We start from the raw sequence: 21,592 nt of genomic DNA on the forward strand, positions 1-21,592 counted from the left end.
TCAGTTCCTTTCCTCCATATTTTATAAGTTCCATGTTAATTTCGTCTTTTCCTGGAGCTTTTCCATTTTTGCTCTTCTGTATTACTTCCTCGAGTTCATCTATTGTTGGCTCTTTTGAGACTGCAATGTGTATTTCGTCTGCATCTTCGTCCACCGTTTCCTCTTCGTGCATTTCTTCTCCAGTGTATTCCTCCGTCAAGAGTTCTCTGTAGTGATCTGCCCATACCTGCCTATATTCAGTGTCTTCTACAATGACTATTCCCTCTTTATTTTTTATTCCGTTTGTTTTACCTTTGTATTTTTTGGTTTGTTCTTTAATATTTTTATAGAAATGTTTCGTGTTTCTATTTGTTCTTTCCTGTTCTATTTCTTGCATCTTTTCATCTACCCATCTTCTTTTATTTTGTCTTATAATTTTCTTAGCGTCCTTTCTTAATTTTTCATAACTTTCTCTGTCTTCCTCTTTATCCGTTCTCAGCCATTTAATTCTTGCTTGCACCTTTTGTGCTGTTAGTTCTTTACATTCGTTGTTATACCATTCGTTTTTTGTTTTCTTCTGGTGTTTGCCTACCTGCTTTTTTGCAGCTTCTTCTATTGACTTTTTGATCATGTCCCATTCTGATTTGATGTCCTCTGCTTTATATTTCTCTCTTATTTGCACTGTTACTTCTTCTTCATATTTTTTTCTAATATCTGCATTCTGCAATTTATTGACATTCCATTTTTTCTGTTGATTTTTCTGTTTAGTTTGGATTTTAACTTTTTGTCTTATGGTGGCTGCGACCATATAGTGGTCTGAATCCGCACACGCACCTCTGAAAGTTCTCACGTCCTTCATTGAAGATTGTTTTCTTTTGTTTATTAGTATGTGATCAATTTGGCTATACGTTTTCTGATCAGGTGACCTCCATGTTACTTTATGCATTTTAGGGTGTTCAAATTTTGTTGAGCTTATTATCATGTTTGTTCTTGTTGCTAGGTTACATAGTCTTAGACCATTATCATTAGTGTTTTTGTGTACGGTGTGTTTTCCTGCAATTTGCTGTAAAAAATCTTCTTTTCCAATCTGGGCATTGAGGTCTCCTAGTATAATTATAACATCTTCTTTGGGTATTTTTTCCATCTCTTCTTCTATCTTATCATAAAAATTGTCTTTATCGTCTGTGTTGCTTGTTTCTGTAGGTGCTTATAGGTTTAATAGTGATATATTGAATGGTTTATTATTTATTCTTACATACGCAATTCTTTCACATATCGGTTTAAAGTTTTATGACTTTTTCTCTTAGCTGTCCTAGAATCATGAATCCCACTCCTTTTTGTCCTTGCTTCTTTCCTCCTGAGTATAATAGTGTAAAGTCTTGTTTATCAATCTGTCCTTGTCCCTCCCACCGTATCTCTTGCAGTGCTGCAATATCTATTTTATACTTTGCTAGTTCTTTGCTTATTTCTAGCATTTTTCCTGGTGCCAACATCGTTCTTATATTCCATGTGCTTATTTTCAGTTCTTTATGTTTTTTATTTTTTTGTTTTCGTCTTGTATTTTTGTTTCCTTGTCTGCTCTTATTTATTTCTTTTTTGTGATACATCAATTTATCTGCACTCATTTCCTTTTTATTTGCCTCGTCCGTCGCCAAATAAGTATTGTCTTGTATTCTCTCATCAGTTGCTAGTTTTTTGAAACGTTTTGAAAAACCTCATCCAACTGATTCTTGTTCTTATTCCATTTCCTCTCCCGTCCATCTATTATCAATTTGTTGTGCTTAATTTGGACGCGTTTTCCTTTCTTTATTTCATCATTTGCTATTTTGACTATTTCTTTTTGTATTTGTAATTCCTCTTTCGTTAAATCATTGTTTATATATATTCTTTCTTCTTTTACTTCTTTAAGTTTTCTTTTATTTTCCATTACTTTTATTTTTTCCTCTTTGTTTGGCAATCTGACTAAACATGTTTTGTTTCCTAATTTCACAGCTTCTTCTATCTTTATATTAATATCTAGTTCTTTTTTCATAAAGTTCTCCATTGTTTCTTTTAGTAATCTTCTATCTCCCGTATCTATTGTCATTCCCTGTACTATAACATTATTTTCTTTTCTTGCTCTATCGAGTCTTTCAAGGCGCACTTTTACATCTTCCAGTTCCTTTTTCATGTGTTCATTTTCTCTTCGCACTTCACCATTCTCTTGTCTTAATTCTTCTAATTCAATTCGGAGTTCCCTCATTTCTTCTCTGTATTGCCTTTGCTCCTCTTTAATTTCTTTTACGTGAATTTTCAGATCTTGTGTCTCTTTCGTTAAGTTTGCCATCATATTTAATATTTGGTCTAGTTTGTCTTCCTCTGTGTTCCTTTTATCTGGGGTTCTTGATACTTTTTTGCTTTTCGAAAAAGACTGCTCTTCATTTTCTCTATATCTTTTCCGATTATCGTCGGATGTGTAATCGTCGGGGTTCATTTTCTTACCGAAATTGCTCGCGATAAAATCACCCTCCCCACCTATCGCGCCAGAGGAAGATGATTTTCTCAAGCAATATGTTTCTCTTTCGAATGTGTTACCCCTAAATTGAATTAAATTAAATTAAATTATTTTACGTTATTTTGGAGCAGTTCGATTCAACAGTTCCCACCTTTAACTTTCAAAATTCCAGTTTCTGGAGCTTGTAATCAACGTTCTAATGATCTACTTTTTTGGCTTGATGTTGAATTAAATTGTATTTGTTGTTTTAAGTTTATGTATTGTATTTAATATTATTGTACTTACAGTCTGTTTCAAAAGTTTATTTCTATAACTTCACTTAACACTAATCGTCTTTGACACACTGTAACTAAAATCACTTTAGAAACTATTTCTTATTCGCCAAAAAATTGAATTTTTAGAGAGCCTGATTTTTCATGTGTTGATCTGCCCACACTAGAGATGGGAATCCCATATAAACATACATAGCGAATCAAAATATCCATTAAAAGAACACTCAACACATTTGGCATGTACTCAAAGGTCATTATTTTAATGTAAAAATAAAATTTTTTAGTACATGCTTTCTCAGCAGCCGACTTCTTTGCTCTGAAATTAATTGTTCTAATTGAAAATACATAGTCATCTTCTAATCATACCTATTTATATAACACAACATTCCTGCGTTGCGACGCCTACAGTAATATCGAATATCGTATCCAAACTTTTTAAAAATATGTCACCTTAGCACTTATATAAATTTACATAAATAATTTTTTTCATTATTAGTTTTCTAGGAATCTGAACACCAGAAATCTTATTAATATACATTATTATAATAAGACTATTATTATGTATTGTTTCTGCTGACTGTGTCCTGTGTTATGAGGTCACTCGGCTAAACAAAATTTGCCGAAACAGCGCGGCTATTATTTATAAGTATCATAACCAGACAAAAGTATAGAAATAATGCCGGACATCGTGTAAACATAATACCGAAATATTATTTTAACGATATACACTTCTCCAAGAAATTAACGCATCATCTTAAAAACGGGTCATTTTTAATGTCTTAAATTTCCTAAACCTGTTGTCCAATTTTAGTGATTTTTTTAAATATTTTGTCTTATTCTTTATAAATATCGCAGTAATAATAGATATTGTTGCTAGACAGGTCAATTATTGTCACTGTATACCGGGTGTACCAATCAAACTGTGTTTTTTCTCACTCTGTGGAATATTCATGCATTATGCTAACTTATTATTCTAGCATGCAATAGCATACTGAAATTAAAGCCCAAGTATAGCCTCATATTTTCTTAACATTATGTTTTTTATTCATTCACTTATATTGGATAATAAAAAAGTTAGGTACTTTTTTTTAAATAAGTATGGCAAATTTTAGAGTAATTCTGCACGAAAAATAATGACAGTTTGATTCATAAACGTTTACTTTATAAATGCTTTGTTTACCAAATAGGGGGGGGGGTGAAATTTTTCTTACAAACTGACCATTTATTTATTGCTCTAAAACCGGTTGAGATATGCAAATGAAATTTTGTGGGTTTTAAGAGGTAGTTTTAACGTTTTAACTTTAGTTAGTTAGAACATAGGCAGGGATCATTCAAACCCCACCCGGTGTCAGTTGTTTAGATATTTATTAATTTGGCTAGTCTTTACTATGGCTATGATATTCAAGCTTAAAATGTACCTCTCTGTTACGTCGTTCTAAGATATGCAATAGGCAAATGGGCAACTGCGAGACTTGCAAGACTCTTGATGCAAGACCAAGGCCAAGACCAAGACCAGGTGTACTGGCGCAAGACCAAGACCAAGACTGTCTAAGTCTCGTCTTGGTCTTGCATTTGGGCAACACTAATTAAAATAACCAACATATTTGTCGGACAATCATTTTCTCATATATTATATAAAGTTTGCTATTGAATAAACTTAAAAACAACCTGCTAGTTTTCACAATCATAAACTGGTCAAGATGACACGTTTTACAATTAAAATCACGTTCCACAATTAAAACTTCCCCTGTTCCAGTTTTCCCGTACATCAAAGTTTGCCGGCTAGACGCCGTTAAGCTATTAAGAAATTTTCAGCTTGCTCCGTTGACGGACAGAACGTCTATTGATGTAATGTGACACAACCTCTATAGACGTTGCATTTTTCCCTATTCTACTGTGCAAAATACATATACCCTAATAACACCAAACATTCCATGTATGTTCCTAGAATGTACACACAGGATATTGAAAACATTCCTGGAATGTCCTCAAAAGCAAAAGAATCTCCCCTAAATATCCGAGAAAAGTCCTCTGTCAGCATTTTAAACATTCCTTGAATGTCTTGTTGGAACATTCCATGAATGTCTACGAATGTTCTTTGAACATTCACAAATGTTCTTTGAACATTCACAAATGTTCTTTGAACATTCACAGTATATTTTTTATACATTCCCTGGATATAGTCGCTGATGTGACATAATACCTCCGATTTGTTTTTTCATGAGTTTTGTAAGAGAGACTAAAAATTTTTTTACAGTCCTATTTTCATATGATATTTTTTGACATGTTTTGTAGTAAATTCAACTATCTATTTACTACAAAACATGTCAAAATTTACATGTGAAAACAGGAGATGACCCTAAAAATGGTTTTTCGTCTCCTACAAAATTCATGAAAAAGCAGATAGGAGGTATTGTCACATCACCGACGATATACCATAGAAGTATATGTGGCCATCCCAAATAATACATCCTTGATAAATATAAACATTTTTAAAAGACTAAAAGAAAGACTAAGTTTTTCAACCTAATAAAAATATTTGTAAAATAAAATATTTTTAAAAGATAAAATAAAAATTTTATTTTTAATTCAGTTGCAATGCGAAGGCAAAACAATCCTACTTTTCAATTAGAATACGGAGCGCAGTCCAGTCCCTTGAATCGCGATTTTCGGCTCTTATTGGAGCCTCATCGAAAAGAACGTAGGCTTGTTCTCCATGAGGCTCCAATAAGAGCCGAAAATCGCGATTCAAGGGACTGGACTGCGCTCCGTATTCTAATTGAAAAGTAGGATTGTTTTGCCTTCGCATTGCAACTGAATTAAAAATAAAATTTTTATTTTATTTTTATATTGGTCTTTACTCCTTCGAGTAACTAGGTCCATTTTCTGTTGGAATTTACCAGCTGAACAGACGGGGTCGTGAATTGTAAGTTTTTTGAATTCCCTCTTGTCTTCTTCCCTTCAGCATCCATTTGGCTTGCAAATTTTAGAAGCCTTGGAGGTGTTACCAAGGAAATGGACCAATAAGTTTTCGATTTAAAAATCTTTTAGTAATATTTTAATATTTTCTTAATATTATTAATAATGCTATTAGGATCGAAAACTTCATCTTTTTTATTTTTAAAAGATTTTTAATTGAAAAACTTATTGGCCCATTTTCCTGGTGACACCTCCAAGGCTTCTACAATATGCAAGCCAAATGGATGCTGCAGTGAAGACAAAAGGGAAGTACTTCTACACTATGCAATTCACAACCCCCGTCTGCAGCTTGGTAAAGTTCCATCGGAAATAAGACGGTTTTGGCTTCGCATTGCAACTGAATAAAAATGGTATACATTTTTATTTTATATTAGTATTACTCCTATAGAGTAACTAGATCCATTTTCCGATGGAACTTTACCAAGCTGCAGACGGGGGTTGTGAATTGCATAGTGTAGAATTCCTTCCCTTTTGTCTTCACTGCAGCATCCATTTGGCTTGCATATTGTAAAAGCCTTGGAGGTGTCACCAGGAAAATGGGCCAATAAGTTTTTCAATTAAAAATCTTTTAAAAATATTTTATTTTACAAATATTTTTATTAGGTTGAAAAACTTAGTCTTTCATTTAGCAGATGCCGCTACGCACCTACTAAATCTAAGTAAAAATTAAGACGATTTTGGCTTCGCATTGCAACTGAATAAAAATGGTATACATTTTTATTTTATAAACATTTTTATTGCACAAAATCTTGTCATATATTTTTTTCCATAATCATCACTACGATGATGATTGATTGTATTGAATTGTACATTACAATTACAATCTGGTCATAACTGACCAATGAGCAATTTTAATTTAATCTAAATTACTACTGTTCCTTAAAATGAAGAGCTTAACCCACAGCGTTTCTTATCTAATCTAACAAGATCGTGGACTATTCTAACATACACAGGCACACAAGCACTATGCTCTGCTTTTCACTATCACCTATCACTCAAACTAGTTCAAAAAGCTTTGTCCTCTTCAATCTTCTAGTTTGCCCAGTAGTATCGAGGAGCTGGATTTCCTCAATATTCTTGTATGTACTTATGAAGTTGTTGCTCGGGACTTCCAACTTTACTCCAACTTTAAAAACAGATCTAGATGTAAAATATTTATGTGCCTGAAGGCTTTTATATGTTTCATCTGCTACTTAGAGTATTTATTTTTTTATTTAGCGTATGGCTTAAGTATATCACAGAATATATTTAGATTTATGCATTATACAATGCATCACAAACAGATGTCCAATTTTTTTATATATTCGATTGACCCTTCGGTTGCCATTACAAAGTCTATAGGGTCGCCTGTGTATGCTCTGCGTGGGCAGTCCTGAACAATGTGACTGATCGTCTGTCTTGCAGCGCCGCAGTCACAAGAAGGCGAGGGGAGTTTACCCCATCTGTGGAGGGAGTCGGCGCATCTTCCACAGTTTGTTCGAATTCGATTAAGGGCTGCCCAAATCTTACGGGGACGTTCAAATTCGCCAGGTTTCCCTATGATGTCCGGTAGACTATGGTAATGCGGATCTGTCCTACTTTCCCAATCTTCTCTCCATCGGGTATTTAAGTCAAAGTTGGATTGCTGCAGCGCTTGAGCAGATTGTAGAGGGGGTAACCTGGATCGGAGACGGTTTCCAAGAATATCGGGGATGTCGCTGTGGACTAGAAGCTGGCGACTGTCCATTATTTTGTTATATTCTTTAACCAATGCATGTTCGCGGCGTAGGTTGGGTGGTGCTATATTACTAAGGGTAGGTAGCCACATTGTAGGGGTGGGCTTAATTGTGCCTGTTATCATACGCATAGTACGGTTTAGTTGGGTGTCGACCAGGTGAGTATGCCTGCTATTTAGCCACACTGGAGCACAGTATTCTGCCACCGGATATATCAGGCCAAGAGCAGAGAATCTTAATGTTGATGCTGTGGACCCCCATGTAGTGCCGCAGAGTTTCTGTATTATATTGTTGCGTGTTTTCAATTTTGCTGCTGTTTTCGTCAGGTGTTCTCTGAATGTGAGCGTTCTGTCTAGAGTAACCCCAAGGTAGTTCGGGTATTTATTGTGTTTTAACAGCTTGTTATTAAAATACACTCGCAATTCTCTGTTTGCCAACTTGTTGTTTAGATGAAAAGCTGATACTTCAATTTTTGTAGTACTTGGCTGTAGTCTCCATTTCTTAAGGTATTCGCTGAGGATGGATAAGTCATTCGTGAGAGTGATTTCTGTAGTTTCTAAAGATTGGTGGCTTGTTGCAAGGGTCCAGTCGTCAGCATACCCAAACTTCCGAGATTCGGTTTCAGTCATGTCAGCAATATAGAGGCTGAAAAGTACAGGGGCAAGGACAGAACCCTGTGGAAGACCATTGTTAAGTTTCATCTGTCTACTCGTCTCCTTTCCCATTATAACCTGGAAGGCTCTGTTGGTCAGCATGTTGTCAATGAGGTTAATTATCTTTCTGCAGGGGATAATGCGGGCCAGTTTATATATTAATCCCTGTCTCCAAACAGTATCATATGCTGCTGTTAGATCTATAAATACTGTTGCTGTCTTTTGTTTCTTTTGAAAACTAGCTTCTATAAAAGTTGTTAATGACAGCACTTGGTCCGTACAGCTTCGATGAGGGCGGAAACCAGCTTGTTCAATGGGGACATTTTCTAGTATCCTGTGACTAATTCTGTTGAGGAGAAGCTTTTCTAATAGTTTATATACCATGCTGAGTAGAGCTATGGGGCGGTAGTTTTCTGGCTTATCGTTTGATTTGCCCGGTTTCGGAATTGCAATTATCTTTGTTCGCTTAAGTGAGAAAGGAATGTTACCTGACTGAAGTATATCATTAAAGAACATCGCAAGCCATTGTTTCGTGTATGCACCACTGTGTATCAAGAACTCTGGATGGATACCATCAAAGCCAGGTGCTTTACCTGATTTCATTTCTTTCAGCGCATGTGTGATTTCAGAAATAAGTATTCTTGCTGAATATTCGGAGTTCGTTCTGTTCATTTGTATTAATGCCCTTAAGTCTCTTTTCACGTTGGTAGTATGTGTTCGATCTCGTGGAGCTCTGGATAGAGATACTATATGGGAGGCAACCTTGTTAGGAGACATTTTAGACTCTCTAGATTCCAGCTGGTTAGCTCCTCCAATTTTCCGCAACAAGGACCATGCCTGCCGGCTTGATTTTTTGAAGTCAAGGTTTTCGACAGTCTTTATCCATTTTTGGCGTCTAGCTGTATCGATGTTGTGTAAAAGCTCATCGGCTATTTCTCGGTCACCACTTTCGAGAAACTTCGTGTATAAGTCTTCACATGTTTCAGTCCATCCAGGCACATATTCTTTGCGATACCCCCTAGGGATGGTTTTCTTGGCAGTGCTTATTACTGCGCCCACAAACCTCTCATAATGTTTGCTGGTTGGAGGGACCCAGCTCAAGGTCCGGTCTAGTTGTTCAGAGAACTTCTTCCAGTTTGCTTTTCTAAGATTCCACCTGGGTCGAGGATATGATCTAATTATTGGAATTGATATTCCGATGGTGATAAGCACCGGACGATGTTGAGTATGTGGGAAGTCTGCAAGGACACTTCTCGCAGTTGTTAGTGGTCTGTCATTGGTATCATTTGAGACAAAACATAGGTCTGGGTTATATTCTTTTCTCCATGCAGCTGATTTAAATGGTCTTTGGCATCAAAAACTAGATATGTGTTTTGCTCTTCGGACCATTCTACTAGTGCCTCCCCATTTTCATCATTCGTGGTGTACTTCCACATTTCGTGGTGGCTGTTGAAGTCGCCGATGTATATAGTAGGATGTGGATGAGTCTTTAGCACTTCTGGGTTCCATGTAGTGGCTGGAGGTTTGTATATGTTAGCTACGGTAATATCTCCAATCTTGGTGACTACTTCATGTATATTATTTTCATTGGAAGCAGAAAGTAGGAAACCATTTTCTATATTGCAGCGAATGTAGGTTGCGACGCCGTAATGTTTATCATAGGTGGCTCCCAGTAAATCGTAGCCAGGTATCTTTCCCCTTAAATCATGCTGGACTTTGTCTTCAGTATGGGTCTCTTGTATGGCAACCAGGTCAATGTCGTTATCGTGTAGGATTTTTTGCAACACTTGGCATTTTGCCTGGCTTATGCCCTCGATGTTAAGGTGACAGACTCGGATACACGGTCCGAGATCTCTAGTCAGTTGGTTCTGAGAAGAACCTTTATTTGTTCCCATCGTATGTTTACGTATAGATAAGATTTCTGTTTGTGATCTGTGATGTTGGCAGGATATTGTTTTTGTTATCGTTCGTCTGCCGCCAAATTTTTGCTAGTTCATTTAGCGTTACCCAGGGTGCACCACATGGAGGCGAACTAGCATTACACCCCTACTTAGAGTAGTGATACTCCACCAGATATGTATAAATATCTATAATAGTAATTTGGTGGAATGTACTTTACTGTTATATCCGATTCTGACTGAATTGTATATGGATCTAAATCCCCAATTATTTTCAGCTTCAATAAATATCTAAAACAATAAAAGAAAAAATGTTATTGCTTGCAAAATTCATCAATTTTTAGCAGGGAAAAATGAACAGTAAATAAAAATTGGTTCCCCTACCTATCTCCAACATCTGGAGTTTCCAATAATAATTTCCTTAAATAATCACTTTGCATTGTGGTAAAGTTTATAAAGTTCACAAAATACAGCAAACGAAATCCAAATGAATCCAAAATAGACAAAATACGACGATAAACAATGAAGAATAGATATAACAAACATATCCTCTGTAACTTTTTGTATGTCAACCAGAAGTCACGTGGTTTGGATTGCCTAATACATAGATACACGGGCGGCAAATTTGAAAATGAACGCAAATTGAATATTAAATGGCCTCTCTTAAAATATAAGACATTGGTAGTATGTTCATAGAATGTCTGTGGTAACATTCCACCGATAATTTAATCAGATGTTCACCGAATGTTCCTTGAATGTCCAGGACATTCAAACATTAATAGAACTTTGATAGTACATTCCTGGAAGGTTTTGTGTTGTTAGGGTAGTATCGCAACACTCGCTTATACATTTGACGCGCTGTCCGTCAACGTGTTAATAAACCTTTTTTTAGTACGCGGGATCCAGGCTTAAAACTATAATATCTAAAAAATGTTCTAAGTTTTGTGGGTGGCCCGTTTTCTCTGACGCTCAGTGTAATATTTTAAACAACTCTGTTATTTTTTTCTTATTAAAATTTTATTATGTTTTCTTATCTAAGTAAATCGTGGAACATAGTTAAAAAACTTGTTTTAATATTAATTGAAAAACTATAAAATATTAAAATCTATTGTTTGTTTCAAGCATTAATTAATATACACTGATAGGATTGACAGGTTAAAATAATAAATTTATTAATGAATTATTAATCTTCCCCCATGTCCATTTTACTAGTCACGTATGTAGGTGCGACATGTTATATAGGATTTATTGCTAATCCTAAAATTATTATTCTACAAATAGATTAGCAATATTAACGTAAGTACTTAGTTTGACATATTTTTTTGTGACAAAAGAACAAATCGTTAAAAGTTTTCTTTACCAGAATTATTTCTAGGCGATTTAAGATATTTTTAATTTTTTCTATTTTTTATTTTCGCTTTTCTATTTCCATTTCTTTCCCTTCATTCAGTGCTGTCCTTTTCCTAGTCTTTATAGGTTTGCCAACTTTCCGTTGGCCTTTGAAGATTCCAATCCAGGTGGTTCAAGATATTATCTTTTTTTTTATTTTTTATTTTCGCTTTTCTTTTTTCATTTTTTTCCCTTCATTCAGTGCTGTCATTGGCCTATTGGCCTATATTGCAAAATTTTGGTCTATTGCATTATCTTCATCAACCTTTCTGAAGACAAAGAAAATACTTTTTGCAGAGAAAAACATTTTGTTTTGTAGAGAGGTTGACCACAAACGAAGATTTGTGTGAGATGCTTTTACTTTAGCTTTAGCAGTTAAAATATCCTCTTCTCTTCCTTGAAGGTCCTTGTTCAAACCGTTAAGATAAAAAGATCTGCCAAGATGCTAATTTCAAGAAGCAATAGGATCAGAAAAACGATAAGCATATTTAGATTTTGCATCTTGTAAGAACATTAACAATTCAGCTCTCAGTACCAGAACTCTTGCCAATAACTTTCTTTTGGTAAGCCACCTGAACTCTATGTGATAAAAGAGATTTTGATGAAGCGAGCCCATATCTTCACCCGGGTTGGCAAGCTTTACCTTTGATAGAATTTACAATTTTTATTACCTCCTTGAGCACGTCATTAAATCAAAAGGTATTACTACCTTAGTAGCTAGAGCCTGTCGATGAAGAAAGCCCATCCCGGATATGTTTGACATTGTCGTTTTTATTTTGCAATGAGTCCGCTATTTCTATCACTACAAATAGCGAGACATGTTTTCCAATCAATATTGTAGTCGCAAGTGATTTCTAGAAACATATCGTACACACACTGGCCAGTAGTGTTTGCAGGAAGTGCTTTGCAAAATAAGATTTCTTCCATGATACTGGCACCTGCTTCAAAGCGCATAAATACTACAAACTGTGCATAGTCGGAAACATTTGTAGATTTGTCAAACTGCCAAGCAAAATGTTGGCTGTTCTTTAATTGTTGGAATGTGTGAATAAAAGATAAATATACCAAAATAGGAAAAAATTAGTACCCAACGTATATAGTTTTTAATTAATAATTTATATCTTTGGCTTTCTATAACACCAGAGGGTCGCCAGAATATTTCTACCTGTAAAGGGGTCGCGAAATCAAAAAGATTGAAAACCCTGCTATATATAATACTGATTTGTGGTGATGTCATGGGGAGGACCGAAAATGTTTCTAAGTATTTTTCTTTCAAAACGTCTCAGCTTTTCTTCGTTTGCTTTGGTCATGGTCCAAGTTTCGCATCCATATGTTAGTACAGGCCTGACGATGGATTTATAGATTTTGATCTTTGAACTTCTTGTAAGATTTTTTGATTTTATAAGCTTATCCATTGCGAATATACAGCGATTTGCCGATTGGATTCTGTCTTTTATTTCTTCTGTAACATCGTTGTCAGCTGTGATTACGGCCCCCAGATACTTAAAACGTTATACTCTTTCGAAATTGAAGGTGTTGACCGTCACATTTTGTCCTATCTTGTCTCATCGTATCGTTCTATTTATATATGTTGTAGTCAAAGCCCGAATTTCAGGCACTCCTAGGTTTGACTAGGCAATCCTCAGGTCTGACTGACGGTCTTAGTCAAAGCCCGAAATAAATTACCGTTTCGGCCTTTGACTAGTCAAACCTAGGAGAGACTACGTTGGTCAGGCAAAGGTCAAAATTTAATTTTATGAAATCGGGGTTTGACTAGTCAACTAGTCAAACTCCGATCCGCTATTAAAATGTCGATATTTGTTAGATTAGGATTAATAAAACGTTATTTTTTAATTATAATGTTTATTATTTTTATATTGTCGTAATTAAAATAAAAAAATTAGTGTTTATTCTCGCATGTTGAGGCATTATCATTATGGCATTTAGATTGCACAATACGTTTGACCTTATACACTTACATGGTTTTGAAGAGCATTTCTTATTGCAGTGGTATTTTATAAATCCTTGTCCTTCAAATTTAGAATATTTTGTACTAATATCTCTTAAAGACAGCTTAACGTCTGGAACATCTTCGAAATTATGAAAATTCTCTTTGCATTCTCTTATTTGATTTCTTGAAAAAAGTGTGTTTATTAATCCGTATTTCGTATCAACTCTATATAAACCGTGAATTATTGTTTTACCTTGTCTGATACCCAAAATATTTGGAGCATCTCCTTGGCACGCGTTCGAGCATGCGTTGTGCACTGACAGAACAGATTAAAATAAATCATGGGAATTGCGATTGAAGGTCTTCATGACCAGCCTATCATGCTATGAAACAATTAAGTAAAAAACAATGTCCTCCAATTTTGATCGAAAATACTGTAACTACCTATCCCCAGCTTTGATAGAGCCAAAGGAGATGCTTGAAATATTTTGGGTATCATACAATATAAAACAATAATTGACGGTTTATATAGAGTTGGTACGAAATACGGAACAATAAATACACTTTTTTCAAGAAATCAAATAAGATAATGCAAAGAGAAATTTCCTAATTTCGAAGATGTTCCAGACGTTAAGCTGTCTCTGTGACTAAAAGAAATTAGTACAACAGATTCTAAATTTGGAGGCCAAGGATTTATAAAATGCTACTTCAATAAGAAATGCTCTTCCATATTACGTAAGTGTAAAATGTCTAACGTATTGTGCAACTCTAAATGTCATAATGCCTCAACATGTGAGAAACACTAATTTTTTACTACTGGATAAGGAAATGAGTCAATAATTTTTTTATTTAAATTACGACAATATAAAAATAATAAACATTAAAATTAAAAAATGACGTTATATTAAACCCAATCTAACAAATTAAGACATTTTAATGGCTGATCGGGGTTTGACTAGTCAAACCCCGATTTCATAAAATTAAATTTCGACCTTTGCCTGACCAACTTAGTCTCTCCTAGGTTTGACTAGTCAAAGGCCGAAACTGTAATTTTATTATGGGCTTTGACTAAGACCGTCAGTCAGACCTGAGGATTGCCTAGTCAAACCTAGGAGTGCCTCAAATTCGGGCTTTGACTATAACATATACATATATTTCGTCTTCTCTTCATTAATCTTCAGCCCTACTTTACTTGTTGCTCCTTCCACCTTGTTGAAAATGTCTTTTATGGATAGGATGGAGTCTCCAACTAGATCAATGTTATATGCGTATGCTAGGAATAGCTTGAGACCTTGAACCGATAGCAATTCTGTTTTTCTTCCGACCGACCCCATGGCTTTCTCTAATACAAGGTTAAAATGTAGTGGAGATAATGTGTCACCCTGTTTGAGTCCATTGTTGATTTCAAAGCTGCCAGATAGTTTACTATTTACACGTACTCTAGATATTCCACCCTCCATACAGACTTTGGTCATAAGAATGAGTTTCTTTGGCATTGAGAACTCCGCCATGGCATTCCATTCTTGGCTTCTTTCTACGCTATCATATGCCTGTCAAAAGTCTATGAAAAGATTGTGTATGGGTCTGTTATACTCCCATCCCTTTTCTAGAAGCTGTCTTAGCGTGAATAGTTGATCTATTGTTGATCTGTCCGGCTCATTGGCTTTATGAATTTTTTTGTGGGTTCCGTTCCATAAATTTTCATTCGATATTCAATTAGTCCAAAATATACGAAGGATTTTTCGTAAACTTGATGAAAACTTGTAATTGTACTATGGGTACTGATATCTTCTGCTTTTCACGGCCATATATTAATATTATCAGAGAACGGCAGTTCCCGCCAGTGGCGCACACCTACACCCCCTACACGCGACACTATATATACACGAAATTCTCGATTTTCTAAATCTGACTGAATTGAAAATTGGGTTAACTCCCAAAGTTCAGGAAAAGACTCACCCACTCATATGTCAAGCATCCATTTTGGTCCAAGGGTGTGGATTTTACGGCCCTTCCTATTTAGGGTCTGTTTTTCGTTCTCGTCCCCAAAACTTCCAAAAATTTCGAAAATTTAATTCCGACCTTTGCGGCTTCTAATAGAAGCGATCATTACCTTTCCAACGCATGTCTAATTTTGAGTTTGTAGAAGGACTCTAGACGAATCTAACGGTGTATACCTTATATCCGGGAAAATTCTAATTTTTAAGTTATAGGCTTCATAAGTATGATCAAATCTATTTCTTATGGGAAAAACGGTTTTTCAAGCTCAATAATTCCTGTAATAGCTTCAGTTATCATACTTGACCTTAGATGCATAAGATACTACTTGTCAATACGTTTCAAACCTCATGTTTAGTGAACAAAATGGGTTCAGCCGTTTAGAAGTTATTAAGCTAAAAAAGTATAATCCAATTAACGATTATTCCCTAAATGGTTTATGTAGTTGTAGTGGTTACGACGCTAATTTGATCTGGCAACGGGCAATCCGAGTACATTTACCGGCCATCCCAATATTTTTTTCAATCTATTTCGAATAGAAAAAAAATCTAGTGTACATTCGATGGACACTAGATCATTTGGGAGATAATGCGACAAAGGCGACCATTTATAAAGCTTAACGTGTAATCGAGAAACATTCAACTTTATACATTTAATTTATAAATAACTTTGAAAAACTCCTGATACAAGAATAAAAAACCGCTAAATGCCGTAAAAATGAGTGGCGCATACAATATTCCAGCTACAAAGATCTGATATGAATATTACGTGGCGCGAAAATGTATTTTCATTTTGATGCAAAACAAAATTCTAGTTTTATTTTAAAAGATTTTTTCATAATATTTGCTAAATTTGAAGTTAACGCACCTCAAAAGAGTTTCAAAATCCGTTAAAATAAAACTAGAATTTTGTTTTGCATCAAGAGATGGTCCTCCGAAAAGGGGGTTTTGCTATGGACCAGCAACCCATACAAGGAAAAAGAAAGACGCTACGAATCGAATACTATTGCCTCGGAATAGACATGAAACACGGATTAGACCCAAGCTACGAAATAAGGACATTCTTTTAGGCACATGGAACGTGCTAAGCTGATTCAGGCCCGGAATTGCAACACATGCCATAAACAGCTTCAAAAATATAAGATGGACGTAACAGCGATCCAGGAAATGAGATGAACAGGATCGGGAAGCCTGCAAATGGAAAATTCCCTGGTTTTCTGGTCAGGAGAAGAGGAAAGGCACGTATTTGGATGTGGGTTTGTAGTTAACGGAAAACTCAAGTCTGCCATAATTGATTTCAAACCAATCAACAGGCGCATGTGTTCTCTATGGCTTAAAGGAAAATGGTTTAACCTAACCCTCTTCTCAACCCACGCATCAAATGAAGAAGCAAATGAAGACGACAAGGAGGAATTTTATGAAATTCTAGAACAACAGTACCGAATGGCACCCAGACACGACGTCAAAATCATACTGGGAGACTTCAATGCCAAACTAGGTAAAGAGGACCATCTTAGAGCGGTGATCGGTACACATAGCTTACACGATAACACCAATGATAACGGATCAAGATTGGCAGAGTTCGCTGTAGCCAACAATATGGTAGTGAAAACTACACAGTTCCAAAGGAAAAATATACATAAAGTAACCTGGGTGTCAAATGACGGAATCACACGAAACCAGATAGACCACGTGCTCATCGACGGAAGACACTCTAGCAATATCATCGGCGCACACAGTTTAAGGGGAGCAGAAAGTGACTCTGACCACTTCCTGGTCAGAATAAAAATGAGAACAAGACTAAACACGAGACATCCAAAGCAACGCCAACAAGGAAACAGATGGGACATTTCAAGGCTCGATCTACCTGATAATGAACGCCAATATTAGTCACTGATCCAAAATAAATTGCAGACAATGAAAGAAGAAGAGACATCAACACCAGAATTGACCATAGACCAGAAATTGCAAAATATAACAAACGCCATAGAAAGCGCCGCAGCGGAAACGATAGGGAAACAAAAGAATACCAAGAAGAAAAACCAGTTGTTTGACCAGGAGTGCGAACAAAGCTTACAGCAGAAAGCAATCAAGAGGCTGAAGCTACTAACGCGACCTACAGAAGAGAACAGGGAAGACTACAACAGAGTAAGGAGTCAAAAGAGAAGACTTTTGAGAAGAAAAAAGAAACAGTACCTAGAAGCACGAATACAGCAACTCGAGGAGGAACATAGAACCGGTCAGTCTAGACAGTTTTATAGGGACATAAAAACAATGACGGGCAACACGATCAACAGCCCAAGATTTATAAAAGACGATGCAGGACAATTGCTCACTGACGACGAAGAGATAAGCCGCCAATGGAGAAAGTATTTTGAGCAACTCTTAAATACAGAAAACCCCACAACGACAGGGCAACAAAGACAGTACCAGTTAGCCGAACCTGAAATACCAGGGCCCACACTAGCTGAAGTAAAGTCCGCAATTTCGTCCCTAAAAAACCATAAAGCCCCAGGCCCAGACGGCATACAGGCGGAACTACTAAAAAAAGGGGAAGACAAACTACATCTTGAGATATATCATCTTATAAGAGAAGTCTGGGAAAGAGAAGAAATACCGAAACACTGGCATGAAAGCCATATAATACCTATTCACAAGAAGGGAGACAAACAAATATGTCGGAACTATAGAGGAATATCGTTAATTAATACAACATACAAGATTATATCCATAATACTGTTTACAAGATTAACTCCATACGCAGAGGAAATAATAGGCGACTACCAAAGCGGATTCAGACCGGGAAGGTCGATAATAGACCAGATCTTCGTCCTACGCCAGGTGTTGGAAAAAAACTGGGAATTCAACCGCGATGTACACCAAATCTTCGTGGACTTCAAACAAGCTTACGATTCTGTTAGCAGAGAAGCATTGTGGGAGACTATGGTAGAAATGGGAGTACCTGGAAAACTGGTACGATTAGCAAAGGTGAGCACGGAGAACGCTTCCGCACGAATCAGAGTTGGCAGCAACACGTCGGAGGAATTCCTCATTGACACCGGACTTAGACAAGGAGATCCTCTCGCCCCCCTGCTGTTTAACTTCGCACTGGAACATGCAGTAAGGAAAGCTCAGCCACAACTGACAAACGGAATTGCAGCCCAAGGATCAAAAATACTATTAGCCTTTGCGGATGACGTGGACACAATTGCACAATCCACCAGAGATGCAAAAGAAGTTTTCACCCTATTCGAGAACGGAGCCAAGGAAGTTGGTCTTAAGGTCAACGAGGACAAGACCAAGTACATGGTAGTTACGAAGAACCCAAGACCAAGGGTTAGACAAAACGTAACAATTAATGAATACAATTTTGAAGTCGTCAAAGAATTTAAGTACTTGGGAGCGATCATAACATCTGAAAATAACTATGAAAAGGACGTGGCAGCCAGGATTATTGCAGGAAACAGGGCATATTACTCGTTAAGGACCCTACTTAAATCAAAAATACTCTCAAGACCAGCAAAAATAAGAGTATATAAGACAATAATTCGTCCCACAATAACGTATGGAAGCGAAACCTGGACTCTGAATCAGCGGGAAACAACAAAATTACTGGTACTTGAAAGAAAGATACTGCGGACTATCTATGGGCCTTGCAGAGAAGAGACAACAGGAGAATGGAGAAGAAGACACAATGATGAACTCCAGACAATATACGGAGATGAAAACATAGTACGCTACATTAAATCAAACAGAATACGATGGGCGGGTCACGTACTAAGATCAAGTGACGAAAGACTTCTAAACGCCACATTCTGGGAAAGGCCCGATGGAAAAAGGTCAGTTGGTCGCCCAAGAAAGAGATGGAAGGACGCAGTAGCCAGCGATCTACGCAAAATGGGAGTACAGCAATGGGAAATAGCTGCTCAGGACCGACAACAATGGAGGGAAATAGTAAACGCGGCCAGGACTCACATAGAGTTAGAGCCAAATGATGATGATGATGATGATCAAAATGAAAATACAATTTCGCGCCACGTAATATTCATATCAGATCTTTGTAGCTGGAATATTGTATGCGCCACTCATTTTTACGGCGTTTAGCGGTTTTTTATTCTTGTAGCTTTTACATTTGGGTTGACGATTTTGAATGTGATATTCAGAATTAAATGATTTATTATTTTTAACTAAATTTTTTTTAAGGTGTTAGATCTTATTACTTGTCGCAAAGCTAAGTGGGAAAATGAAATCGTGGCACTTCGTCTTCTTGTCCATTACAGTTTTGGGAAGTTCTGCTTGGAATCATTGGGGAGAAACTGACCCGTTTCATCGGTAAGTTAGATATTTTATACTTTGGTAAAAATTTGAACCGCTTTTTAAATCAAGAAGGTGTATTGTAGTTGTTTAACGTTATAACACAGATATCTACTAGTGTAATAAAACTATTTTAAAAATATATTCTAATTTAATTTATTTTTGTTGTTTTCTGAATACACCAGGACTAATCTGTAAAAAAAAGTGTATTTTTGGATGTGAGCGGTGGCATTCGGATTTTTGCAGATAAAGTTAGGTGACACCTTCAGTAATAATAATTGACTTATGCTCCTTTTTAAATATGCCCGGAACATTAATAAAAAAATTAAAATATTTAAAAATTTCGAAAAACATCGACTTTTTTTCCACTTTCTTTGCTTATAACTTTAAAACGGTTGGTTTTTGAACAAAAGTCGTAGAGACCTAAAATGAAGATAATTGCATTTTGTATGATATACGGTAGGTCAAAAATGTCTTAAGGTATTATCTTTTCTGCAATATAGCAATAAATACAAAATAAGGGGCAAAATACGCCTGTTGTTATTCAATGTTTCTTAACCACTTTGGTGGCACTTAGAAAATTCGCTTAGAAAATTCTTATAACTTACTTAAATGCTATTAGTCCAGGGCGCATCTGCTTTGAGATAAACGTTGAAAGGTGACTCAAATTTTTTTGCAGAAATTGCTTGAAAATAAATCAAATAATAATATTTGAGTTATCCTCCCTCTAAAAAAGGTCCGGAACATTGTTTAAATAATCAAAATGTCAAAAATTGAAGGAAAAATTTGATTTTTTTCTTCGTTTTTTGATTATAACTTTAAAAGTATTCATTTCCGAGAAAAGTTGTACTAACATAAAAGTTGCGTAATTAAATTTCCTACAATATAGAATTGGCTAAAAATTTAAAAAATAGTCACCCTAGTTGCAAAATTGCGAGAAAACCATACAAAAACAAGTATTCGCATTTTACGTTTTTCAACCATTTATGCTACACTTAGGACCTTCATATTTCACCCAGAAAAATTTTATGATACAGGAAAACAATACTGTAAATTTCATTAAGATCGGTTCAATAGATTTTGCAAAATAAATTTTGCAATCCAGCTTTCGCAAAAAAAATTCATTTTTTCAAAATGTTACAGAACTGAAAATAAAGCAGATAGCAAGTTAAAATTTTTTTTGCTTATAGAAGTGTACTGTGCCTTTCATTTGCAATTTTCAAAATTAAAATCGATTAATTACCAAGGCGTCAGAAAATTTTTGAAATAAACAATAATTTTTGGTGCTACGCGCAGGACAGCGGTGTTCGATTCACACAAGTTGACTTCCACCAAAATTTCTTCCAATCTTTATCTAATATGTTATTTTCTTACTCTATATTTTGTTGTATTTTAATATTTTAATTCCACAAAAATCAAACTAATTTTATTATTGTTTGTGAAATATTGTTTAAACAATTGCATATGCTTAAGAATAATAAACTTTTATTATTTAAGTTAAAATATATGAACAAAGAAAGTTTTTGCTAATAAAAGTGTTATTTCAAAGGATAGAGTATGTGTTTTTATTTTGCAATAAACAAATTTATTTATTTATATCGAAATGTAATAAAAATTAAAATGTATCAATCATTATCAAAGGTCATTGGAATGCCCAATCAGAGCAAACTATCCGCTGTCCTGCGCGTAGCACCAATAATTAATGTTTATTTAAAAAATCCCTGACGCCGTGGTGTTAATCGATTTTAATTTTGCAAAATTGCAAATGAAAGGTACAGTACACTTCTATAAGCAAACAATTTTTCAACTTGCTATCTGCTTTATTTTCAGTCCTGTAACATTTTGAAAAAATGAATTTTTTTTACGAAAGCTGGATTTCAAAATTTATTTTGCAAAATCTATTGAACCGATCTTAATGAAATTTACAATATTGTTTTACTGTATCATAAAG

General features: G+C 35.5%; 1 protein-coding gene across 2 annotated transcripts in view; it reads left to right on the plus strand.

The window, feature by feature from the left end:
* The first annotated feature begins 11,148 nt into the window (after nt 1-11,148).
* Nucleotides 11,149-21,592, plus strand: part of LOC114330679 (sphingomyelin phosphodiesterase 1-like) — a 55,433-nt gene continuing 44,989 nt past the window's right edge. For both annotated transcript variants that reach the window (XM_050661685.1, XM_050661686.1), the window contains exons 1-2: nt 11,149-11,286; nt 19,531-19,659. In XM_050661685.1, the coding sequence (XP_050517642.1) occupies nt 19,571-19,659 (89 nt within the window). In that variant the 5' untranslated portion in view covers nt 11,149-11,286; nt 19,531-19,570. The remainder of the gene's footprint in view (nt 11,287-19,530; nt 19,660-21,592) is intronic.

This window comes from Diabrotica virgifera, chromosome 9 (genome assembly GCF_917563875.1).
Source record: "Diabrotica virgifera virgifera chromosome 9, PGI_DIABVI_V3a".
Lineage (NCBI taxonomy): Eukaryota > Metazoa > Arthropoda > Insecta > Coleoptera > Chrysomelidae > Diabrotica > Diabrotica virgifera.